The following is a 26715-nucleotide window of genomic DNA, read 5'->3' on the forward strand; positions in this document are numbered from 1 at the left end:
TCGTTTGATTTCCAGCCGTGAAATCGGGTCAATGCTATCCAATAAGGTTTGTGTTTAGATTGTCAGGGTCGTATTAAATCTAGTTTATTTTTTTTTTTTCATCTCACCCCACCCACTTCTTCACGAAGAAATCGCAGTTCAATGGAGATCAAATAATTGCATTCGTCCAACGATCTGGTCTGTGTGTATGTTCTCTATGATGTCTAATTTTCTTCGTCCTTTTTCCTTTTTTATTTTCTGCTTGGGCTTCGTTAACCGACTTTTCTGGTGTCCCAATTATCGAACGAACAAGGCGAAAGAATCTGGCTCCCCTTCCCCTTTATTTTTCCCTTCATAAAAGAGAGTCGGATAATGAAGACTTGAGGCGTTGATGAGCCTCTTGATCGGTTCGCTTGTTGGTCCATTATCGATTTCGCCCTAAAAAAAACCGGGGCACGCTGTCGTATTGCCATTCAAATAGCGAACAGCTCCTGGCCCTTTCATTGAAACAAAAAAATATGTTGAACCCTGGAGGAAGAACTGGTTACAACAGTCCGTCCGTCCGTGTGTTGTTGGCCTTCTCAATTGTCTACGTGCGTGTTTTATGCGCGCGCGCGCGCGCACTTTTGTTGTGTAACGCTCGCAGGTAGATTATTATATCCTTTGTTGAAGATCGATATACTTTGTACGGTGGTAACCGTAGCTTTTAGTAGAGCGGGGGAAGGTGGGGTGAGGATGAGGACGGAGGGGAATTGTTGGTTAGAAAATTAATGGAGCGGTGGACTGCCGCATACTACTCGTTTTCATTTCTCTTTTAAAATATATTTTGGGCCTCTCGAGTTTGTTCTTGAGATGTTGGTCGATGCGGGGTCCGCTCATCAATTCGACTATTGTGTTGCGGAAATGATGGAATCCAGCCGACCGTCTCATTCCGTCTGTCTTAATCGGTAGGCGAAATGGCGGATGGCAGGAGAAGAAAGTGGAACGGGACCCGGTCGTTGAGAGCCCGCCCCAACTTCGACCGATGTACTTGTACAGTAGAAGTGGTTGTCTTTGAGCGATACATCAGAGAAAATACGGTCGGGAAAAAAAAAAGAAAAGCAAACGAAAACGATGATCGGCCAAGATGTATTTGTTGTTCTTGTTTTCATATGACACTCGTTTTGATATATTGAACGAAACAGAAACTGGCAGAGACTGTGGCCCTCGTCTCTTGTTGTTGCTGCTGCTGCTGTTGTTGTTAGTTTTGTGTTTGGCCAGAGAGAGATCCATCACTCTGAATTATTGCCAACAACCGGCGTCCCTCTGTACATCCGGGGGTAGTTGCAACGACAGCGTAACAGCCTGGCTAAGGGTAAAAAGAAAGAAGAAAAAAGAAAAAGGAAAGGCCTCAAGCTGCTTTCCAACTTTTCGTTTCTTTGTACCATTGGCGGTGATGGGGGGCACGATTGGCGGTGGGTGTTGTGTGCTAGGATGATGATAATAATAGGGTTAAGTCTGGTACACACACGCTGGCACGCACTTTGCTAGGCCAATCAATAAATTTTGCTAGTTGGTGTTGGAGGGGGGAGATGGGGGTGTTACTCGTAACGGCCTCTTGCTTGCCCCATCTTCCAGTACGCTTTGACTGGGCTGCGGGACCTGAAGGCATTGGAACAAGTCGAGACAAGTTATAGTTTGGTATAACAATTTTTTATTTTATTTTTTAAAATTAAGAAGAATCTACTAGGGAGGGAAGGGGAGAGTTTTGAAAAAGAAAAAGGAAGAAGGAAATGTTTTGGTTTTCCATGTATTCATCCATCTGTCCGTCTATTCGTCCGTGCATCCATCCGTCCGCCCATTATGTTTGATTGTGTTTGGTGGGAGAGAGAGAGAGAGAGACTTGCGCGTACTGTAGAGCTGTTGCCGGATCGATTCAATGGCTCCTTTATCTGTCTTTTATTTGTTCTGGGCTACACTACTACTGTTACTCTACAGTCTACACACACACACACACACACACACCCCTCCCTTTTTTTTTTCGTTCGTTTTTTTCTTTTTTGTTGGTGTGCGTGGCGGATGCTGTTTACTTCCCGCTATATTATTGCCATCTCATCTTTCCTCCCCTTCCATTCTCCTTTTTTTTTTCTTATTTATTTCTTTTTATTTATTTATTTGTTTATTTATTTTTTTTTATTCGGGGGGCCTCTTTTCACTTTGTAGTCCGTCGAGACTTGGCACTTGCTCGTACACAGACAAGCCAATCGACAAACAAGAGCAACAGTACAAGCGAGTGCAACGTTATAACGTGCGTTTTTTATTCCACAGAAGAAGGAGAAAAAGAGGAAAGATGAAAGGCATAACAACAACGAAAAAATGGGGAATTGTAGATGTCGTTGTTGTTGTTGAGGTGGAAAATAGGCAGAAATGTTACAACTCTTGTTGTTGGCCATGAGGAAGATGATGATGATGATGGCGTTTTCTCTCGATCTCTTTCGTTCTCTACTCGAGTTTTTTTTTTTTTTGTGTTCCCCCCGTCCGTTCGTTCATTAGCGTGATGGATTCCGTGGATGGGAAACAGCTGACGAGGCAGTGTAGACACGACCTCTTGTGTCATCGTTTTTCTTTTTTGCGCTCCTTGGTCCTTGTCCGCCCTATTCCATTTAACGGATGAGCATTTCGATGAGCACCGACACTACATCTCTCAACTTGTTTTTGTTTGATTCGATTTTTTGTGTGTGTGTGTGTGTGTGTGTGATTTGTTTAACTCGAGGGTGACAGGGGATGTATCAATTTTAAGACGAGTTGGAGGAGGGGCAAGGCAAAATCGGGATTGATGAAGCGAACGAAATAATGAAAAGAAAAGGTCCAGTTGATCACCTCCTCTTGACTTTTCGTAATTAACGAGGGTTGTTTGAAGCTCTAAATGACGTCACACTTGGCGTCCCATAACGAGATGCCTGTCTACACGAATTGAATATTTTTCTTTTCACCTTTTTGTATTTCATTTTTTTTTTCCTTTTTCCCTTTTTTTCTTATTTAAAAAGAGTTTGACAATGTCTGTCAAAGAGAAGAAAATTCCCCATTTTTTTATTTCCATCTATCCGCCACTCTTGTGTGTGTGTGTGTCGCTCTTTAACAAGCTTTCCAAACTCTGGATAACAAAGGAAGCGTGGCTAGATAAAATGCAAAAAAAAAGAAAAGAAAATGAAACGAAAGAAGAAAGAAGAAGAAGAGCCTTTGGTGCATCGTGTAAAAAGGAGAGGGTGTTAAGTTGACGCCAATCATCTTATTTCGATGCGATTCACTGACGAACGAGTGTGCCACTGTGCACCGTTGATGTTGCGATGTTTTTGCGTCAACGAGACGAGAAAACCAATAAAAGGAAAAGCGAAATGAATTGATCACGAATCGAAAAGTTTCTCTTTTTCTTCTTCTTCTTTCGGATGAGTCTCTGGTGGAGGCTGGGACTCTCTTTGAAGGAGAAAAGCCGCTTATCGCAATAATGGTTTCGTCTTATCGTGTCGTATTTTTTGTATTTTTGATTTATTTTTGTTTCGCTTTTCTTTTTCCTTTTTTTTTGCCTTTTGCTTTGAAACAGGCGAAAATGCGATTCTCTTTGGTGAAGAGAGAAACGAGAGGCGCATTTTGATGCGCTTTTGTTTCTGTTCTCTACACGACATTTGACAGATGCCTTTGTTTTTGTTTAGCGGCGGGTTTGATAATGTCTTGGTCCTATTTTTCTCGCTCTCTCCGACTGGCTTTTTATTTTTTTTTTGATTGCCCAATGATTGGGTGACATTCATTGATTCAAGTTTAGGGGGGGTTTGCTCTTGTTTTGCCTATGGGCTCGCCATTCCTTCGTTGCGTCTTCCTACCCGCTCCCGTTTTATTTCGTGTTTAAGAGATGAGGCAGCAAGTCGTCTAGTTAAGGCGAACCTAAATTATTCAAAGTGGAGATGCGCTTCGGCACTCTAACGCTGGAGGAACACACACACACACACACACACAAAAAAAAAACGTGTGTATGCTACTGTGCCTTTGCTCCCTTACCGCCGTCATTTGCATATGAAATTTGCCTTTTTCTTTTTTTTTTTTTTTTTTTTTTTTTTTTGTGTGTGTGTGTGTGTGTGTTTATTCGGCGGCTTGGAAAAGGGAGAGCTCGGGATATCGGCAATCCTGTTGAATATTCTTTGCACGCTCTGTCGGATGGATAGGCCAGGTCAATGGATCGATTTTCACACACACACACCTACCCACCCCTCCCCCATTTTATCACAAAACAAAAGCCAAATGATGAATATAATGTCGGTAGTTTTTCTCTTTTACAGTTTAAACTTTCTCCCCTTTTTTGAATTTATTTACCTTTTTTTTTTTTGGTATGCAGATTCACGGCCTTTGTCGGTATTGGGCTATTTCTCTAAAGGCATCCCCCCCCTTCTCTTTATCGTGGCGTTTCAGCTCGTGAACGATTTCAACAATGCCATTCTCTGTGCGATGGCTAACGTCCTATTTCCGTTTTTTTTTTTTTTTTCCCCCTAAACTATTAATTCTTTTATCGACGCCTCGTATGTGGTACGGTAACGGGATGGACGTTGAATTGTGCGAGAGAGAAAGTGGCAAGTTTTTTGCTCGCAAGGTGCTGCATGGCAAGAAAAGTTTTAGATTTTATTTATTTTCAAGGTGGGCTGAGGTGGGGTGGCCATGTAACACGCAGCACGCTTTTGATGAGTGGCGAGAGAAGGGGCGGAGCTCAACTAGGATATGCATGTCGACACGTTTGAGAAAAGCTTCGTTTGTTTGACGAGTTTTTTTGTTGTTTTTTTTTTTTCCGGAGAAAATGAGCCGATGGCGTGTGAAGTGTGTCATAATATTTGCCGGGATTTTTTTATTTTATTTTTGAATACCCATTCGAGTTAGTTTACTTTAAATTTTATTTATTCGTTTATTTTTCTTCTCGGGGCTTTCGGAGCTTTTGTTTGATGTGGTTTTTTTTTTTTTGTTGTTGTATGGAGACGGGGGAGGGGGGGAGAGAAGATCAATGTTTTGGGTGCTGAAAAGGAAGGAGAGATGAAGGAGGCATTAGGATGTTTGAAAAACGTTGACGTGTTTGTTAACGACCTTTGTTGAAGGGGTGGAGTCCCGCTGATGTTACACCTTAATTCAATCAATCTAAATTGAAACACGACTGTTGCTTTCTTTTTTGTTTTGTTTTAAACCCTGCCCACTCCCGCGGGACTAGCAGCTCCGGCTCCCTAACGTGCGATGGGGGTACACAACAGGGGCAGAGGGGGTTTTTGTACGTATGTCGGTCAATCAACAAATAATTTTGATTTTTTTGATTTTATTTTTTTTTTAGCTTTGATTTGTTATGCTAATATGTTCAGAGTCTGGCCGATTTCTTACAGTCTGTCACGTGATATTATCTAATGGCCCATTTTGTTGTTGCGCTATTCGCTAATGTGCTACCCAAGTAGGACGAGAACGTGGGGGGGGGTTGGTCAATCTAAACGAAAAGCATAACACAGTACACTACATCCACCATGTAGTCTGTGTGTGTGTGTGTGTGTGTGTGTGTGTGTTTAAGAAACGACACACTGAGAGATATAAAGTAGGGAGGAGGGGAGAAGAGACAAGAGAATCGAAGCGTTTGATGTAATCCGTCGTGGCCAATCTGGCGGAAAGACGGGGCGGAGAAGAAACATCCGTTGGAAATGAATACACACACAGACAGTGTGCGGAGTGGAGGCGCGTACTAGCAGCCGAATGGCTGTCGCAGATGCAAAGATTAGCGTTGAAAGGGCAGGAGGAGGAGGAGGAGGAGGAGGAAATGAGAGTGGTAGTTGTACCAGTACAGCGGGTCGGTGGGTGGGTGAACTTTGAAATGAGATTGAATTGACAGATCGGAAAAAGGCTTGATGGGTTGGCAGAAGCGAGGCAGAACCGGTTTGAATTTGCCGCATTTTGACATTTTTTTTTTTTTTTTTTTGATTTTGAAAATTATTTTAGTCTATTTGATTTCAATTTTGTTTTTCTGCGTCGTTTGTTTGCCCCGGTTTACGCAACTCGACGAAATTAGTTTGGAGAGCGAACGCCGTTTCACGCGCTATGACTCGCCCACCCATTGCGTTTATGACATGTGTTTACTGCGTAAACGGGCCAGCAAAGAGAGTTTTTTTTTTTGTTTTTTTTGTGGAGTTCATGGCCGTAATAAGGGATGGCAATTTTCCGACATTAAAGGGCCATTTAAAAAAAAAAGGGGGGGGAGGAAACTTGATCAATTATTCATGGCCGACAGGGGGCCAATGTGTTTGTCGCTATAATAGACCTAAGATCGATATACATATACGTGTCGATTGTTCTCAACGACCTGTTGATTGATTATACTCGACTAACGATCCGGAAACATGTCTGATTTTTATTTTCATCTTATTTCAATTGTGTTTTCTATTTCTTCTTTTTTGCACGCGTCGTCAACGTCGTCCGGGATATATAAAATTCCCATTTTTCGAACGCTATTCATCGCTTTTATATTTTTTTATTTTAGAAATCATCCGTTGTGTATTCAGAGAAGAAGAAGAAGAAGGAAAAAATAAATAAATATGAAAGTGTTTATTTCTTTGGTCGTTGTCGGCTCGCGTGCACGCGTTATCGTGTCACGAACGGGAGCCCCCACTCCCCCCATTTTTTATGTAACTCTACCGACGCTACCTTGAATACTTAACAGACTAGAACGCGAAAATAGGGTGGCAACGTAGTCAACGTCGAAACTATACACACATACGTACATGTATATATATATGTGTGTGTGTGTGTGTGTAGTATTTTCCATTTCATCAAGGAAGGCAGGCGGGAGGAGGAGGGGTAACGCATCACGCCCACTTGTTAGTTGCAGCTGCTGCTGCTGCCATATATTGCACATTGCCGTGTTATTCATTTTCGGCCGTGTCTCTTATGCGTTTTTAAGGTCTTGTCCCGCCGATCGATATTATACGCACACACACACACGACAAGTTGCATCAAGTTTGAAAGAAACATTTGCATGAAAGTTTACCCGTTTCTCTATAATAATAATTCAAAAAAAAAGAATGTAGATGGAAACATAATTTTTTTGTTTACTTTGTTATGCAAATGAGCAGGATATGGCCGTACAGACGGTATATCTGAGCAAAGGCTAGAAGATCGAAACTTGGCCTCGGCCGAGACAAGCGCGCTCTCTCTCTCTCTCTCTCTCTATTCAATTGAGTCTAAAGTTATGTTATGGCGAGCTCTCTGTCTGTGTGTTGGGGGGGGAGCTGATCTCTATTCATCACGGGAAACGATTCTGAATGGCATGGCTGGGCGTCGTCGACCCATCTCCGTATTTTAAGCTCTTGCCGCACTGCGTGACACAATGCACGCGCGTTTGTGTGTAAAGCGTTTGCGGCAATAGTCTCTATCCCTCGTCGCCAGCTTTTTTCCTGGAATGCACAACGTTGCCGGAGAAAGTAAAAAATCCGCAAGTTCGGGGATGTGGGGGGGTTTCTTTCGTTGATTATTAGCCCTCCCCCTACGAATTGATGAATTGGCAAGCGGTGGTTACGTTTTGATAGTGGAGCGAAATCGATATCGTTTTGCACACCGTTGACAAGTTTTGTGTAATATTTGACGTATGTCTCTTTTTTTTAAAATCTTTTGAATCGTTTTATTGTTGGATTTTTGGCGTCAGCCGTGGAGAAGAGGAGTTCACCTGGTCCCCCCCCTCCCTTCCCATTAACCCATCAATATTTTTTCCAACTGGTTGCCTAGTTCTTGCCTACGCCCCGGTCTATAATTGGCGCTCGATGTTACATATTTAATTAGGTTCTCTCATGCGCAATAGTTAATCAACTTGGATGATGCGTAGAAAAGGGTGTGTGTGTGTGTGTGCGTGCAGGAAGTGAATAACACAAAAGAAGATCCTAACTTTGGATAATATTTTTTTTTTTCCTTTTGATTTATTTAATTTTTGAAATGGAAAATATTCAATTGCTAAAGTTTTCGGAACCCCAGCCCCTGCCCGATCGATCCATTTTTATGATTTCTGATTGGCAAGAAGAGAATGAATGTGCAGCGTGCAGTTTTTTTTTTTCTTCTTTTCCTTTCTGATTCGTCGATCTTATTCATATCCGTTTGCAAGAGAATCTAAAGTTTAACTTCAACACCAAGTTTTGCATTTTTTATTATATATTTTTTTTTTTATTCTGCGGGGCGTTTTCGGTGTTCCCTTGTTGTTTGCATATTACACACATCGCGGGCGCGCGTGAGTCGAGATCTAGGGTGAGAGAGAAGAGTCGAAAGTTTGCTATGAGAACTGATTAAGAGTCTATTGCCCTTCCCCCTGGCTCTCGCTTTTCTCTACGGTTTCGATGCCGAACTGGCGTTGCCTTTTTAACGAGGCAAGTTGCGCGCAAGCCATCGAAAATTGATTTGAATTCATCCAACAGTTTGCGAAAGTGTGGGCCGAGACGTACCGTAAACTGCGCGATACGTTTAAACTCTTCAGGTTTAAATTTGCCGGGGTGTTTTTTTATTATTTTTATTTTACATTTCGATTAGCGCTTATTTATTTATGCAGAAAAAAAAGAAAACGGGGTTACGTAACGCTGACGATAATCAATTGGTGATGTCATTTCACGAGCTGCCGTTATGATTTTTTCTTTTTTAAGATTTGATTTCGTTTAGCCTCCGATGGGCGAAATTTAAGTTAACTGAACATTTAACGATTCATTAAAAATTAAAAAAGAAAACAAAGTTGAATTGTAAGTTTAAAAAAAAACAAAAAAACTTCAATTTGTTGTTGTTGTTTCGCAGTTGAGAAAGAATAAATCGGTGTATAACGAGCTCTTGCTCGTGTCCGATTTTGTTTTCTTTTCTCCCGCAGCGTGCGCTGCCGTTGTTGGATGTTGTTCTCTCGTTATCTGGCGAAAAATAAATTGGAGTAGTTAGAGAGCGCACTCACCTTTGCCTAAAGCTGGTGCCCTTCGGCACTCTCTGTCTGCTCTTGTTGCTCTCCACCTCAATCTAAAAACACAACATGTTTCGTTTTGCCCGTGATGATGATGATGATGCGCATTCAAAGTACCACCATTTTTATTTTTTTTTTTTGTTCTTTCTCCCCTCTCTGTTTTCGGGCTTGTGCGCCTGTGTTCTCTCTGTGTGTGTTTATCGATCCAACACCATCAGATATACATAAAAATGGAGACACACACACGCATGGAGTCGCTAGCTGGCGAACGCGCACATAACAAATGGCATGAAACGTTACTTAGAAAAAGAACATGAATAAAATGAGATTGGACGGATGGAAAGGCGAATAACAAACAAAACAAAAAATTAAGGACGTAGACCTCTGGGGGAGGGCAGTACGAAAATGGTTGATGGAGAACGGACCAAAAGAAAAAAACTCTGTACATTATTTGTCTCTTAATCAAAGAGTGATGATGACAGTGTCGTGTGCGATGACCGTGTCGTCCTTGTGTTGTGTCACGTCGTGACATGTCAGCCAACGAGAATGTGTTTCCCTCCCTCCGCCTCTGTGTGTGTGTGTGTGTCGTACGGACGATATACGTGAAAAGCGGATCAAGTTTCACTTGCCACTCGACTCTCCCTCTTGCGCCCTTAATATATACATATTTTTTGACATGGCATAACCCCGCCGTTGGCCTTTCGTTTTCACCCCGCTAATGAGTTGATCAATGCTGAGCTTGATACCTTGTGTAAAACTGAATTATGATGATGATTGCGATGCGTGACGACGCGTCCGTGTCGTGCAATCCCCACGTCTGTCCGCCGCAGCAGAAAGAGAAACGACTTGAAATGAAATTCATCATTGACGAATGCATTAGTGTGTGTGTGTGTGTGTGTATTGCATTTATTAGTTGGTATCGTGTTTAATTTTGAGCTATTATTTATTCAAATGTTAATTTCTTTTTTTGTTTTTTGTTTTTCTATTTTTGATGAACAGGAAATGAAAGTCAACTGGGCCACTTCACCAGGCAACGCACCTAAACAGGACACAAGCAGTAAGTCCCCACTTGACATTGACTTTTTCCTTTTGAATATTTTATCCGTTCGTTTTTTTTTGTTTTTTGTTTTTTTGGTTTTTTTTTCCGGTGATGATTTTGAAATTGCAAGGGCGGCGTTTCATGCACGCCATGTTTTCTTAAACATCTGGCCCCGTTTTGCTCCATTACTTTTTATTTCATTTTATTTTATTTTTTTCTGAGGGGTGGGGAGGTTGGCAAATTCTTGTTTTGTATTTTGCGCTCTCGGACAAATCAAGCGCCCGTTTTTTTTTTTTTTTTTGTACACAGCCTAGAGGGAGGGGGGCAACAGCTTGATGTGGCGTCGCCTGGCGTCTGTTGTATTTGTCACGGCAACTGGTTGCTCCTCTTTTATTTTCTCTTCTCCGTTTCCCTGCACATTGAGGATGTTACAATCCCCCCTTCGTTTCTTCCTTTCCCCTTTATCACGATAATAATAGCCTTTTCTATTTTTTTTTTATTTTAAACAAACAAAAAATTGCGTGTGATAAAAGAAAAAAAAGGGGGCAAAAGTAATAGCGCTCGGTGTTTGTAGCTTTCGTGTCCCGCCAAAATATTGGATTTCTCGTGATCGATGGTGATGACGACGCAATCGGAACCGCGAGGCATTTCTTTCTTTTTTTTCGAGCCGTTAAGTCGTCGTTGTCTCGTTGCGTGATTGTGTGATATATAACCCAACGGTGGCTTGAGAAAGAAACAAAAAAAAAAAAGCGGAGGAGGGAGAGAAGAAGAAGAAGAAAGGCATGGTGGGAATATAAGATCTCCTCCCTCCCCACCTAAAGTGTTCATCATCTTCTTTGTGGTTGTTACATCTCGGGTTTCTTCTTTATTCCATTTTTTTTGGGGGGGTAGGGGTGGGGGTGATCCAATAGCTCGCACGAAAAGATGGCGTGAAAAAAAACAAAAAACTTGTTGATTTGATTCGCTTATTGATTGTTGTCGTTTCGCCTCGTATTCTTTTCTTTTTTTTTGAATATTTATTTTTATTGCAATCTAAATTGATGTAATACGTAGAATTTTAGATTTAAAGCCAACGGGGTCGTAAAAAAAAGAATTGTTTGGGGTATGGGGAGGGATTTGTTTTTGTTTTGATGTCGCATATTAAGCCAAGAAGATTGAGATTGAACGAAGGAGAGAGAGAGAGAGAAAGGAAAGCGGATTGCGTATCTTAGCTTTTTGCCTTCTCCTTTGGTTTTCAAACATCTTTATTTTTTCGCTTTCATTTTCTCGAAATGCATGAGTGATTCGTGCATGGTTGCGTCTTCAATTATTGGAGGGTCGGGCTCTCGCCCAAACAAAAATAAAAAGGAAGTAACTTGCACATTATTTAAAGACTCTAGAGATTTGTAGGAATCGAGGAAAAAGAAAAGAGGAGAAGAAAAGTTCAAACGAAGAGGATGTGAGGACATGAGCTTAGAAAAAGGCAAAAAAAAAAATACGGGATCGAAAAGAAAAAAAAGAAAACAGTAAGAAAGATGGTGTAGGCTGGAAGAAGGACATGAAGTCTACAGGGAAAGAAGGTCCGGAGTGAAAAAAAAAAAAGGGAAAGGGGATAGCTTTGAAGTTAGCCTCGCAACGTAATAGTAGGTAGCTAGTAGTAGGTAATAGCAGGAAGAAGCTAAAGCCCCAAGAGAGAGAATCGAGAGACAGCACACACGTCTGAAGCATCTTTTTTTTCTTGTAATAAATGAAGTCTGAAATAAAAAAGAAAAAAAGAGCAAAGAAAGTACTGGGCGTATGTTCCAAACAAAAAATAAAATAAAGGGAGAGGGGAAGAATCGGCTAGTTTTTTTTTTGTGTTCATCCGTGCCCGAGTGCTCCACTTCAGTTGGCAAGGGCGTCGTCCGAAGCCGCCAGACAAAACTGATCCGGGGGGCCCGGTCCCAAAGGCCGTCCATCATCGGAAGGGACGGATCACACGCTCTTTTTCTTCTCGACACATACGTACACACAACTTGTTTTTTTATTTTATTATTATTCTTATTTTGTTGTTGTTGGATGGTTTCATTTGAACTTTTGTTTTGTTCCAGTTGTTTGTTTTTTTTAACTGGGGCAATTCGTTAATGATACCGAGAAAACAGGATCTTTTGTTGTTTTTTTTATCTTTTCATAAATGGGTGAAGGAATAGAGAAAAAATATGTTTGAGAAGATTGCGAAAGAATTAACTTTGATGTGTTTTTTTTCATAAATAATAATGGGCTGCCTGATTTGTATGCAGAGTTTTGAAATGATGGGGGGGTACGACGTCGGGGTGGTAGTTTGTAACGCTAGTAGTTCCCTCTTTTTCTTTTTACAACTACTAGTTTTGGTAATGAACCTGTTCATGACTGTAGGCAGTACGACATAGTCGTTTCATGTCGGCACTAAAACCGAATAAAAAGGAGGAAAAAAACAAAACAAAACTTGGTCCGTCAAAATCTACCGTGTTTTGTTTGGTTTTTTCGGTTGGTTGGTTGGTTTAGTTTGCTGGCAACACGCGCTAGCAAATGGCGGAATATCAGCTGATTGTTTGACAAGGGGCTTGTTTGCCTCCTCCGGCATTCGTTTGAATTGATATTTATTTCCTGTCCCGTTTTGTTGTTGCTGTTTCGACTTTCTGGCCTTTCTTTTATTTTTTTATCTCTGCCCGTGCAAATATTCGATTCGCATTGCACATCATTTACGTATGTACAAGTGGACGACGCGTAACATGCACTCGTAACCCACTAGCAGCAAAGCATCGCGTAGCAGAGAAGGAAACTAACGTCAACTTTAGTTGTTTTAAAAGTGAGAACTGGGACGGCCCTCAACGCTCGTTATCCTCCCCCGACAATGAAGAGCTTTCTCTCTCTCTCTTTAGATGGAGGATGTCACTTGATATCTATAACCTAGTCGATTTCTTTTTATTATTATTTTTTTTTTCGCTCGTCTGTTTTTTTTTTTGTTTCTTATCTTTTCAAAAAAACTTTTTATTTGCTGCATTTGTTGTGTTTGGGCTTCCGTGGAGAGATTGTTGATCCAACTCGGTCACGTCTGTTTAGATGGCGATAGATTGGCTCTCGACGCCATCGTTTGTCTTCATCTGTTTGGGATTTTCTATCCATTTGAAGACATTTTTTTCTTTTCTTTTCTTCTCTTGCTCGTTCACTTGGTTTTCTATTTATAAAAAAAGAGAAGAAAAGAAAAGGTTTGAAAAAAAAAATTGGGCTTTTCGGAACGTTTCAACAAGTACAAGGCGTATGCAAATCAGGTTGGATGTGACGCTGATGAATGGGCCGCACAGCCAATAGGCTAATAACTAAGATTAACTCGATGCCGTTCAACTGATTCATACTTTGCATTGGCTTTTATTTTGTGTGTGTGTGTGTGTGTGAAGAGCTTTTGCCACCAACAAACGATAGGGTAAAAAAAAGTGGGGGGAGGAAAGTGAGCGGACGGATTGATCCCGCTATATAAATCACGAGTGACGGCGGGATTTTTTTTTTTTCCTTTTTCTCTCCATTTTTTTCGTGTCGTTGAACTAAGCTAGTTAATACCCTACTTGCTTTCCCTTCTTGGCTTGTGTGCTTCCATTCGCCCTGCTCCTAGACACACCCCCATTTTTGAAGAGTCGGTCCCTCTTCTTGTTGTTCTTCTTCTTTCACGGCAACAGTTCTATTTAAACCCCACCTTGACTCGATGATGGCAGACGGTTTGGCTTTCATTTTTCGCTTTGACAGAGAGCAATGCAAAATCTCGATGAACGACTTTCACGTTCCCTCCATTTATCGAATTTTGTTTTGTTGTTTTCTATTTTTTTTTTTTTTCTATGTGTGTATGTATTGCTACGTAGGGTACGGCTGGCCGGGGGGGGGGTGGGATAGTATGGAAGAGATAAACATAAATATGAAAGGCAATCCAATTTGTTTCGCCACCGGCAAAGTTCGTGGATCTTTCTCCTCGTTGCGTTTTTTTTTTTGTTTTTTTTTGGGGGATTGAGGGGGAGGGTGGATGTCTTTGAAGTTTTTTTTTTGTTGTTGTTGTTGTTGTTGCGTTTTTCTAGACTTCCGTCCTTTTTTCTTCCGCGCGTTCTAGCCGAAAGCGAAATTGAGAGAGCTAAAGAAATACTATGTGCGTTCACTTGTATTTCATCCCGCGGGACTAGGAACAGGGTGGAAAGGGGAGGCACGGCTGGCGTCTCTAGTGGCAGACAAACCGGACCTTCACATCCGTACTCCAAAGTGAAAAAATCAAAATTAACTAAACTTTTATTATTCTTCAATTCACGACCTTGGTGTCTGTGTTATTTGCCAACTGGGAAACAACCCACTGCTCTTATTTTTATTTATTTTTTTTCCGCACCCGTTTTTCTTTTGTTTTTCTTATCCATCCTAAGAGTCAATTGTCTTAACCAGATTGCGATCCGCTGGATCGGTCCGTCAGTTTTTTGTTGTTGTTGCGGTCACCGTCGTGATGATCATCATCTCCTTCTTTTATGTTTGTTTTGTTTTTTTTTGCTAAAATAAAAATGGGGGGTGTGTGTGCACTCACCTTATTGGAGGTTGATGCAAGCCGAAGGCTCTGCCAAAGATTACCCAAGAGATTCCGCCTCCCCCCTCCCACCTTTTTTTATCTTCCCTACACCGGTGCATCTTTGAACCCGAGAAGCTTTTACCATATTTCTGATCTCTCTCTCTCTCTCTCTCTCTCTCTCCTATATCTCTGTATATAATGTCCAGTTACATCCAAAAATAGGAAATAGGGAAGGATATATATATTATGGTTTTTAAAAAAGAACCTCCCCCCCCCCCTTGGACGTGTAAAGATGACGTTTGATGATGATGCAATGGGGGCCGTGTTTTCTTCATTACTCGGAAGATGTTTGGATTAACCCGATACCCTTTGCTGGGATGCAAGTGCGTTGGGCGCAAGAGGCGGGGGGAAATAAAAAGGAAGGCATGGCCGAAATGTTGGCAATCGTCGTGTTACCCAAAAAAAACTGTGGTGGCTATCATCTGGTATCAAAGGGCAATTTGAACTTGATGATGCCCCCCGTTTGAAGGGGCGGCGGCCAAGGTAATGAACCAAAGGGCTCGTTTGTGTGTGTGTGTGTGTGCGTTCGCGTGCCGCTACATCAAATGATCGTGTCTGTGTGTGGAGAAGAAGAGGCTGATCATTTTTATGTGGCACCCCCAACACCGTAGAATTAGGACTGGCGCGCGGTCGGCATTTGCTGGCAAAGACGAGCAAAAAATAACAAAAAAAAATAAAAATTTGAATATTGCGTGATAAAGAAGCGGGGCAAATGTTTAATTACATTTTATATGGTCTGCTAGCTTTATTTTTTTTTCTGTGTTGTAAAAAAAAAAAAAAATGAATTTTTTGTTCTTTATCGTCGGCTCATTATCCAACTATGTGGATGCGTGCCGTCAGTGCTCAAAACGACTCTATTCTCTTTTTCATGTGCAGTATGGTACAATGTAGCTCATGCCCAACTCGTTTTGTGTGTTTGTATTGTTACCTGGAAGCGTTGCCTCGCATGCCGCTAGCACAAAAGTTTTTTTGTTTTATTTTTTTTTTTATTTTTGGCTCTGCTGGTTTATTTTTATTTTCAAATTTTTTTTTTTTTTTTGTTGCGGTTCATCTTATTCGCCATCTGTTGGCCGTCTATGGCGATGCAGTCGGCCACCTTTGCGTCTCTTCCGTGCGTTTTTGTTGTGTTGTATTGCAACTGCTGTACTACGAGTTTCCTACTCTTGCAAATGCCGTGTTGCCATCCCGTTGATGGCAACACACACACACAGAAAAACAGTGGGGTGAGGGGAGAGAGAGAGAAGGGGTTAGCTGGATAGGCGGAAGAAGAGTGGGAAGTAGCCGGAGTACATAGAGTCTTGGATCGATTTCTCTTTCTCTCTCTTTCTGGTTCGACAGACTGTTTCTAGTAACTTAGTGTCAGGTGACACAAGCACATACCATCCCCCCCCATCCAGTTGTCCTTCTTCCTTCCCCTCTCTTTTTGTTTTATTAAATTTTTTTTATTCATTTTGTTTTAAATATCTTATTTTACTTCCACATTTTTTGTGTTGCTGTTGGGTGTCTGTGCGTGCCAGCGATGTGCTGCGGATGAACTGCGAGAGACATCTTGTGGAAATTGGCACCCCACCACCCTCCCATAGTCGAGGGTGGGTGAGGGGTACAGAATTCCCGACGGCGTTCAAAGTTGCGCGCGCGCAATTCGAAATGCGACGTCTGTCTGTCTGTCTGTGTGTTGGGAGGGGGGGCGAGTACCACCCAGTCGACACGTTAGTAGCGCATGCGTGTATTTGTCTCGCGTTAAATTATAATAATTTTTTTTTTCGCTTTCGTCTTCCCCCCACCCTCCCCTTTGGTCTTTGCCTGCTGCTAGTCTCTGTGCTATACGGTGCGTTGGAAATAGTGGGGGCCGGACGGGTGGCAAAGAGGGTGGACATTTTTTTGCAGGAAAAAATTTAGGGTGGGTGGGGGGGAGAGAGAGAGAAGGGGGTTGGTTTGACGGTTTACTCCCGAGACGGGCCAGACGGGATCGTTCGGTCGTCCTGGCTCGTTCACCAACTGGCGTGAGCTCAACGTGTTTTTTTTTCTTATCAGCGTCGGTTATCGTTTTTTGGATTTGTTTAGTTTCGATTGCGGAAACTTCTTGTTCCATCGTGTTTCATCGCGTTCGGTTCTAATTGAAAAAACTATTGAACTTGTTTGTTATTGTTCACTCTCAATTGTTGAATCGCTAAACTGAATTGGGCAGTGAGAGGCGAGATTGAATGAAAAGAGAAAGAAGAGGACGGAACTGAGGCTATTGCGTTTGTCTGTTTGTAATCAGCCTGCTTTGTGCGTCGCTCTGTCGTCGCCCCATTATCCAATTCAGATTGTCTTTCCATTGCCGGTCGGGTTGGCCAACACACACACACGAAAAGGGAGGCGTGAGAGAGAGAAAGCGTCAACGAAATAAATCGCCATTAGCGCAAGAAGAAGAAGACAATCGCAGTGTGTGGGAGGCACGAAACAAACGCGCGCTCTTCAATTCTATTTGTTGTCGACGGTGTTTTGTTTTGTTTTTTTGCGCCCCTCTCTCAGTTGTGAACTGTTGTCGTTTGTCCCGTTCTGGAACGGAATCAGACGGGAAAACGGAGTCGTTTGACTATCTCCAGCCTCTACGGCAAAGCCCCTGGCTGTGGCTACCGACGGTGCAGGCCGGCCCCAGCGACTTGTACACGAGCCTTGCGTTGCAAACTGCCCAGTTGAATCACTCGCAGCCGGCCAAGCGACGCAAAACGTCGTGCACTTGGTCCGCGTCGACGACACCGACGGCATCGACAGCGGGAACGATAGCGACGTCGTCGTCGTCGTCGTATTCGGCGAGGACGAGTTTGGAGGCTAACGAACTGTCCGTCTGCCTGCCGGCCTCCGCTGCTGCGGCTGCAGCGGCGGCTGCCTGTCAACAGTTCACGACGGATCCCCTCGCCGCCGAAGATTTGCTCCTCAGCTGGTACTCGCTTTACCAGCCGCGTCCCAATCCGACGTCAGCGGCGGCAGCGGCCCACCACCAGGCGGCCACGGCGGCCGCAGCCGCTGCGGCAGCCGCCGCTTCCGCGCCCGCCGGCTCCATGTTGGCCGCCATGTCGACGCTGATGATGCCCGCCGCGGCCATGACGCTCGCCGGCCATCACAATCTCCACCATCATCATCCGGCCGCTGCGGCCGCTCTGGCCGGCGCTCTGCAGCACCAGCACCAGCACCAACCGCATCACCATCATCCGCATCATCACCACCATCACCACCATCATCAGCAACAACAACAACAACATCAACAGCAGCAGCAACAGCAACAACAGCAGCAACAACAACAACACCAGGCGCATCAGCAGCACCAGCCCAAACCGGCCGATCTGTTGAGCATTGCCGCCGCGGCCGCGGCCGGAACTCACTCGGCCGGGGCTTCGCTGCCCGTCGCTCATTTGGCTCTGAAATCGGCCAGCGTCAACGGCCACGGCGGAAGCGGCAGCAGCAACAGCAGCGCTAGTAGCGCAGGTGGAAGCGCCGCTAGCGGCGGGGCAGCCAACGGCCATTGTCAGAACAGCAACGGTAAAGGCCATCCGTGGCTTACTCGTCCAAACTCTTTTGTCTGCAACCTTTGAAATCAAACTAAAAATGATTGCAAAAACGTGAGGGTTGCCATGTTCCAGCATGAAAGTCTGAGCTTTTGGGGAAGTGGGGCGGTTTGATCAAAAGCAGGTCCAGCTTCTCTCTCTCCCTCTCGTCAGTTTGGGCGCCTCGGGCCGGATGTTGTCAGACAGGAATGAGGTATACGAAGCAGAAGCTTTTGAAAAAAACTGAAACATGTTTGAATCGTGAAGAGCAAATCATAATTAGGCCCTGAGGTTGTTGTTGTTCCTGCTATTTTAAGTTTTTTTCTTTTTTATTATTTTTGATCTCCGCGTTCGTACGAGATCGGAGTGTAACAAGGCAAAATGTGGATGGGAAGTTACCATTGAAAATATAGAAAGGAAAAAAAAAAAAAATCCTTGTCGAGGAGGTTGGGTTGGGTTGGGTTGGGTCTATTTGTGTGTATGTGTTTAATGGCTACGAGTGATGGAGCGGCTCGTAAGAACGCCAGTCTCGCTTTTTTTCTTTTTGTGTGTGTGTGTGTCTGTGTGTGTGTGTGTGTGGGATATCTAGCCTTTGGTGTACCGAAAAGTGGAAGGGTATAGCAACGGTAGTGCCGAGTAACGGAGGGTGTAGTAGCGGGGAGTAAGCGTGAAGGAGGCGCGCGCGCGATTCGCTCGTTATCGCGGAAGCGGCCAACGGAGAGAACGAGAGCGAAAGAAAAGAAAACGATATAAAAAAAGAAAAGTGGAAAGAAGAAGTTGGAAGGGGAGGGTGAAAGAGGAGCGAACAGTGACTGATGAGGGACTGAAGCAAAAGACGTTCTCGAGCCGTTGAGGGCCACATCAAGAACCCATTTCCTCTTTTTCTTTTGCGCTTTGCTACTTTTTTCTTTTGCAGACACACACAGCAACGTCCGATCCTCTTTCCCCCTTTTTTTTCTTTTTTTCTTGGTGTGTGTGTGTGTGTATTCTTCCGACTCTCATTCCAGTAGGTCACTAGATCCGGCGGCCGCAACGGCCCCAGATTGCGTCCACCCCAACATATTTCGAATGAAGAAAAAAATAATAATAATAATAATAATAATAATAATAGAAAGAAATAAAAAATAAAACTCCCCCCCCCCCTTCCCTACACCCTCCGTGGAGGGGGAGGGAATGATTTTGACACACACACACACAGAGAGTCGTACGCCATTTCTCTGTTTTGCGTCTTTGCCTATCGGGAGACATTAGCGACGACGTGCCTTCCATGTGTGTGTGTGTGTGTGTGTGTTGCAGACTTTTGGATATGTTGTGTGTATTATTGGATCGCTCTTTTCTTTTTATTTTTTATAAAAGAGAGGAAAGATTGTGTAACGGGATTGAAAGGACTTTGTCCTCTTTATTTTCTCCATCCGTTTGATTGTCGTATTTTTCTTAACTGTGCCGTCAAACGGGCTGGATTCAGTAGCCAATGGGGAGGGGGGGGGGGAGGCTTGCGGTCGGGCGTGAAAGCCATATCCCACAAATATAAATTGGAGTTAGCAAAAATAGGGAAAAAAACAAAATAAGGTTGTGTGTTATTCTCTGCTACGGGGATTATCCGGAAGGACACAAACAAAATAAAAGGACTGGGAAGTTTAAGAAGAAGGGGGGCAAACCGAAAGTTGAGTCACGCCAATCGTCGATTTCTTATTTATTTTTATTTTTTTCTTATTTCCCCTCGTCGTGTGTGTTTTGTGTTCGTGGCTGTTGTTGATGATGATGCCAACGTAAACCGGAGCTCCGTTTCTTTGTTTTCACCTTTTTTTTTTTGTTCGTAATTTTCTCTTAAAACAAACGAAAACTACGGGGATGTATAAAATATCTCGCTATTTTGTGCGTGTCTTTCTACTTGATTTGTCGACGAAAATCGATTGTTGCAAAGGCGACACCACCCCTAGTGTCTAGTGTCAATCGCCTTTTGCCCAATCGATTCGACTTCTGATTGCCGATTTGCGTACGACAACACTCTCGTATTGATGTCGCCTATTTGTTTATTCCTCCGATTTCAAACAAAACAAGATACGTTTATCATTTTTTGGGGGGTTTTTTTGATATCGTGATCGTTTTCTCGTGTTGCCTATTTGCACGTAGAGGCCACAAGAAAATTCGTTTGCTTTTTGTATGTTGATGTGTTGGCTGTGTCGGTACAGCTGTTTCTATAGAAAGAGGCATACAAGCCCGTCAGAGATCGTTGTCGATAAATGAAACACACGCACACACAAAAAGAGAGAGATGGATGGATGGATGGAGATGATAGAAAGAAAAAAAGAAATGCATTTTTAGAACAGCCAAAAGGATAAGATAATAAAAGATACACACACAAATGGAAGACAGCCCTACATACCACATCTCTCGCATTTTGATGGATAGCCGTGTTCGATGCGTCGATCTTTCTTTTTTTTTCCTTTTCTCTCCATCACTTTTCGCCATTGTGTGTGTGTTGGTTCGTAATCAAAGAATCGGCCGACCGAAAAAAAAGAAATGGAGTGACCCCGGCCAAAACAATTCAATTGATTCGATATTTAAAAAAATATAAATGTGTCTGCTTGAACGAATCGCTGTCCTCTATCCAACTGCGTTTCATCCATCTCTTGTTGTGTGTGTGTGTGTGTTGAGATCCTTCAATCCTCTGTGTCTGTTTTACGCAGTCAGTACTCGGCATAACTCACCGCCCGTGGTATTTGAAAGACGAACGTGGCTGTTATTGTTTTTTTTCGGCATTTGTTGTTCTCTGTCGCAAGAGAAATGGAAGGCCAAGGTAATAGACGAAAAATGTGCGCCATACAAAGGACGAATTTGGGGTTTTCAAAATTGAAAATAAGGGGGGAGGGGGGAATATTTAAAGGGATGAAAACAAAAACAAATAAAATCCTTCTAAAAACAAGATGGCGGCCGCAATCTCTTTAGAAGATTCTTTTGTGAGGTGTAGGAACTTCACCTTGTCGTTCGTGATGGAGTGTCGTCGACCTAGCCCCTCTTGCCCGTCTATCCCTCCCCCTTTTATAGGATTTTTGCCCCGACTTTGCCTGCAGTTGAGGTGGTTCTTATTTGAACTCTAGGATCTCTCCTGTATTTTTTTTTTTTTTTCAATAACACGTCATCTCATCAAAAGCATTTTTCTGTTATTCCCTAGCTTTTGTTCCATTTTTTTTTCTCCTTTTTCTCCCTTCTCGTGTTTCATTTTCTTTCTTCTTTTTTAAAAGTGTTTGAAAACAGCAACAACAAAAAAATGTTCTTCTCGATGTACAGTGCAACATATTTATTAGAGCTAGACATCTATAGACGAATATATACCCCAACAGTATACAATTCTATCCATTGCAGCTTGATTGCGTCGGCTCGGTGTCCGCTCCTTGATTGGATTACGTGTTTCTCGTTCTCTCTGTTTCTCACTAAGAGAGCAGCGGACACACACACACTGAGAGAGTTTGGTCATTTGGTCGAGCTCCGAAACGATGGGCACAGACTATGGGGCCAGCAGCTAAAAGAGAGTTTGGGGAATACGCAAGACTTTGGGGTGGGGCACAGGGTTGAAAAGGGGAGTTGAGAGAGAGAGAGAGAGAGAGAGAGAGCAAAAGAGGATTTGCTATCGATCGAGTAGCCTAACATGCATGCACATGGTAGATGTCGAGTTGTTTTCCCTACAACATTTCAGTAGCGCAGTATTAGAATACTAACATACACACGCGTCTATTTGTATACGGCCGGAGGAAGGGAAAGGGAGGAGAATGAAGGGGGGGGGGGGCGCGAGAGATGGTTAGCAAGAGAGTCGTGTGGGACGTCATTTATGGGCTGGCGGTTTGTTATTATCTGGCGGCTTTTTGTGTGTGTGGATGGATTGTGTGACTGATGGTGACTTTTCGTTAGTCGTGATCATGGATTATACAATTATATTTAGGCTGCGTTGCCAAGTAAAAAAAATCAAATAATTTTGTTTTAATTAAAATAGAAAAAAAGGGAAAAAAGGAAGGGAAGGGACGAAAGAAATTGGGAACCAGGAATTATTGAGGCCTTCTCTTATCTCCCTTCTCCTTAACAAGATTCCGACGGCTTTGACACGAAAACTACGTAGACTCGATGCACTTGGGTATAGGGATAGTGGAGTAGGTGGGGTTGGGGGGGGTTGGGAAGAATATGCGAAAGGGAAGGTATCTTGTCTTTGTCGTGACGTTCGTGATTTCTTTTGAAGACTTTGGGCGTTCAGAAGAGCTCCATGATTGGCTCCCTGATTCTATTGAACGATCATCGTTCACTCTTTTCTTTTTTCCTTTTTTGTACTAGGGCGTGATCTTTGTCGTGTTGCGAACAAAAAAACAAAATTATTGAATTTTTTTTTTTAAGGGGGGAGGTGTAGGTGTAGGGGATTTTTTTTTTTTTTTTTTTTTTCCTTCGTCAATTGCGTTTTCCAAAGTCGTTTTTACATCCGTTTCGATCCATTTTCAGGCTCGGTCGACGTTATCAAGTGCCCGTGGCCTAGTGTGTTTGTGTGCGGTCAAGTTGAAAAAGAGTTAGTCCTCTGTTTTAACTTCCCTTTTTTTTTTTTCCTTTTTTTTTTTTCGGGACGGGTGTCATTCCGACATGTGACTGACCGACCGACTGTGAAAGATAGAAGAGCATTTTTTTTTTCTCCTCTTTTATTTACGCCTTTTTTTTTTTTTTGCCTTCCATCGTCCGGAAGGAGAACGAAAGAAACGGAAGAGAACTCTGCACCCCTTCAAAAAAAAAACCATCTTGGCTCTTTTTTTACTCTCGTTTTCTTTCTTTTCTTCATCTGTCTTCTCTCTCTCTCTTCAGATATACGTTTCATTTTTTTCTTCTTCTTCTTCTTCCGTCTTTAGCTTCAGCGTTGCCAATGTATCGCCTCTCCCCCCTCTATTTTTTTGTTTCTTTTTATCCGAAAGAAAGAAAAAGAGAGAAATGCCGGCCGATCGTTCTTTGCTCTCTCGTCTATCTCGGATGTGCAGTAGGCGTCGTAACGTTAGGCCTTTTTGGCCGCAAGCCGCACAAGCGGGAAAAAGAAAAAGATTTCCTCCGCTTTTTCTTTTTATTTTTCCCATTTCACATGAAGCGAAATGCACATTTTCATAGACAGATGCACACATACCGGTTCTTGTACATGGAAGATGTGCTCAGTGCATGTGGCATGTGTGTGTACATGTGTAAACTCTTTGCATAAAAGGACAGAAATAAAAAAAAAAACTGGAGTGGAGGAAACACAAATACGAAAATGTAACCCCCCCAAAAAAAGAAGAAGGTGAATGGTGGATAGAAAAGAGCCTTTTTTTTGTGTGTGTCTGTTTCCGGTGTGGCTTTTTGTGTGTGTGTGTTTGCATCGACGGACAAGTCGACTCAGACGCACGCAAATCCTTTAGTCAAAGGCTTCTCTCTCTCTCTCTTATTTTTTTTATTTCCATCTTGTTGGTCTTGTTGCTTTTACTTTAGTTGCAATCGCCTTTTCTTTGAAAAAAGAAGAAGAAGAAATAAAAGCCCATCCGGCTGTACAGAACGGAGTGGCATGGGCATTTTTTTTTTTTTAAATAAATATATTATTGATATAATATCGTGGATGACGACGAAGAAGTAAGAGAAATGATGAGATGGCCATTGTGATGTTTTTTTTTTGTCTGTTCCACTGGTGTAGTGCGGTGTGTTGTAATCCGCTGCGCCTGGCAGGGCGGAGTAGTTGGAAGGTTGGCCCGTCTTTTCCTGACGGCCGAAGATGAAGGCACGCTCGCCGTTAACAAGGATTTGACAAGCCCCAAAGAGAAGCTTCTTCTTCTTCTTTTTAAATAGATCTGTGTTTAGATGTTTCGACTCTCTTTGAATGGTTGTTGGCGTTTTTCTTATTTTCTCTTTAAGGAAAGAGGGGAGGTGGTCGCTGTTCAGGAATGGGTGGGGGAGGAAGGAGGGATTTAAATGTTGCGGTTTCGTTTCCCATCCGTCCCGTACGCAATGCAAGTTGGAAGAGACGGGCCAAGTGAGTGGAATAATAAAAGAAAAACAAAATGGGAAGAGCGGGTTGGCCTGGCACCAGCTGCTCCTGCTCTTGTCGTTTTTACTTTCATTTCGTACTTTTCTTTCTTTCTCTTTCTCGGCTCCCTGTTTCCCTCGTCTGTTTATGTCTCGTAGTGAAACGACATCTGCCGACTGGTCATACTGTGTCCGATTTTGAATGAAAAAAACAAAAACAAAAGAAAGAACAGGCGATTTTGTGTTGGATGAAATGTCTGCCCTGTTCATTTAAAACACGCGGCCTATCATGCGGAGAGTAGGGGAGAGCCCGTGAAAGAAGAGTAGTAGTTGCACCGCCATTTTGAGTTGCACGTCAAACGCGTCTCTTTTCAATTTTGAAAGGTACAAGAAGAGAAACTGCACTTTTTTTTCTTTGTTGTTGTTGTTGTTGTGTGTATTAGAAACTTTGAAATGTCGGGTTGAAGAGATGAAAGTAACGCGTGAAAGCGTTTGAATAGAATCGGCCCGTCCGCTCGTGTCTAAACGAAAGAGAAGGCCGGCCTGTCGCGGCCCGTTACTGTTATTGACTTGTGTGTCTGCCATCGGGCCCAGTCTGTGCAGACGCGTGTGTCTTGTGTGTGTGTGTGTTGCTGCTCGAATTCAATTTCGTTTCGGAGAGGAACGAAATGACATTGACGGGCCACCCTTTTCCATCCGTCCAACAGCCTGGGTCTTCCCCCGACTCTATCCCTTCTTTTTTCCCTCGCTATTGGGTTGTTGCCGCTGCTGCTGTTGTTGTCGTCGTAAGATTCGCCGGAGCGTGTCCATCGTACCGAAAATAACTCCGACGACACACCCAACAGAAAAGTTGACAGCGGGCGTTCTATTTGGATGTGTGTGCAGAAGTGAGGGGGGGGGGGTTGCAAATGGAATGCGGGTCTTTTCTTTTTCTCTCTTTTGTTGTTGTTGTGAATCATTGCCACAGTTGATTGAATAAGACGATCAAGAGAAAAACAAAAAAAAAAACAAAGTGGTTACATGAAAAAGAGATAATTTTCTTATTTTTGCGCGTTTGCATCTTTTGCCCCTTCGTCTTGGCCTCTTTTCTCGCTGTTGATTGCATTGATTTTCATCAAGAACAATGGGCGGTGTTTGTTGTTGCTCTTGCAACCACAGCCTCCGTGTCTTTTTTTCGTTCTGGGGGACTGGGGCCTTTCATTTTGTTAAGTTGGGCTGAACTTTCTTTTTCTTTGTCATCTTTTATTTTTTGTGGGGTGAGGGGAAGGATTTGCTCGCATTTTTTAAATAAAAAAAAAGAGGGGGGGGGGGAGATTGAGCCAGCAGCACATGACACAGGCAATAGGGAAAGTAAGGAGGGACGTCTTTGAGCAGATCAAGTTTAAAGATATGGCAAGCCAAAAAAGCACAAAGAGGGTAGAGCGTAAGAGGATTGACGGATTTTTTGGTTATTTTATTAAGTCCTTCTTCTTTATTTTTTATTCAACAACTAGGGGGGGGGGGGCAGAATGTAGGGGGGAGTGGTGGTGTGTCCAATGCTCTTTTGCTTTGCCACCCTAGTGTCTGTCGCTAAGATGATAGCCATCAGTTGATCAATGCTCGTTCGAAGCCAGCCCGCTTGTGTGCGCGTCTGTCTTGTTGTATGTATTTATATCTGCGGGGAGAAGGAGAATGCAGACAACGATACCGTGAGATGAAGCCCTTTCTTCTTCTTCTTCTTCTTCTTCTACTTCTTTTCCCTCTTTACTTGGCCTTACTTTATCACGACGCCATCTTCTTGTTCGTTCTTACCCAGCAGCGAGAGAAAGGCCGGAAGCAATAGGAGATGTGGCATGTCTTTGAGAGAAGACTTGTTTGTTAGTGCCATTCCTTTTGATTTGATCATCATTCCGGATCTGTTTTTATTTTTTTTTTCCTCTTTCTTGCCTTAGCCTCTTCTTTTCACCATCCATCTATCCGTCCATCCATCGCTTCTTCCTCTCCTCGCAGTGCGGCAGGCTGGCCGGCTGTTACTGTCACTAGCTACTGATAATCCATCTTGCAGCGTTTTTCAGGACAGCCTATATATACTAGTTTGCAACGATGGCTCTCTCTTTCTCTCTGCCCCCCTTTTTTTTTCTTTATATATTCAGAAAAAAAAAAGGGAAAGCCTAGCGTCGAAAAGGAGATGACACCGTTGTAAAGGTCTGCGGTCGCATCCGCAGCATGATTGTAAAAGAGGCGGAACGATGGGGGGGGCGGAGCAATACATCCATCATAGTCGATGGGCACGTCAGATGTACATATATATTTTTAGCTATCCTTATTTGATTAGGAATAGTTCATACTATTTATTAATGTGTTGAAATAGGACGTTAAAAGAGTATTGAACGAGATTGAACTTGAAAATCGTGTCGGTCCTTAAATTTTTTTTTTAAATAATTTTTGCGGGGAAGGGGGGAGCTCATTCATCGATCGTGTTGAGCATTCGATTTCTCTACTCTTTGATCGTTGCGTGACTATTTGATGCGGTCACTTGAGCTTTCCCATTTTTCATATCGACCGAGAAAAAGAGGCACGCGTCCGTGTTTTGCAAATAAGGTCGATGACGTGCAGTTTG

The 26715-nt window shown here is 43.0% G+C and overlaps 1 protein-coding gene across 3 annotated transcripts in view; it reads left to right on the forward strand.

Moving 5' to 3' along the window:
• The window catches only part of LOC116932705 (nucleolysin TIAR), a 55855-nt gene that overhangs the window by 16747 nt on the left and 12393 nt on the right, over positions 1 to 26715 (forward strand). For 2 of the 3 annotated variants that reach the window (XM_045180227.1, XM_045180228.1), the window contains exon 5: positions 9944 to 10001. In XM_045180227.1, the coding sequence (XP_045036162.1) occupies positions 9944 to 10001 (58 nt within the window). Of the gene's footprint in view, positions 1 to 9943; positions 10002 to 16553; positions 18100 to 26715 lie in introns of those variants that run through there. The other variant, XM_045180226.1, reaches the window with a different exon arrangement.

The sequence above is a fragment of the Daphnia magna genome, linkage group LG10 (genome assembly GCF_020631705.1).
Source record: "Daphnia magna isolate NIES linkage group LG10, ASM2063170v1.1, whole genome shotgun sequence".
In the NCBI taxonomy this organism is placed as follows: Eukaryota; Metazoa; Arthropoda; class Branchiopoda; order Diplostraca; family Daphniidae; genus Daphnia; species Daphnia magna.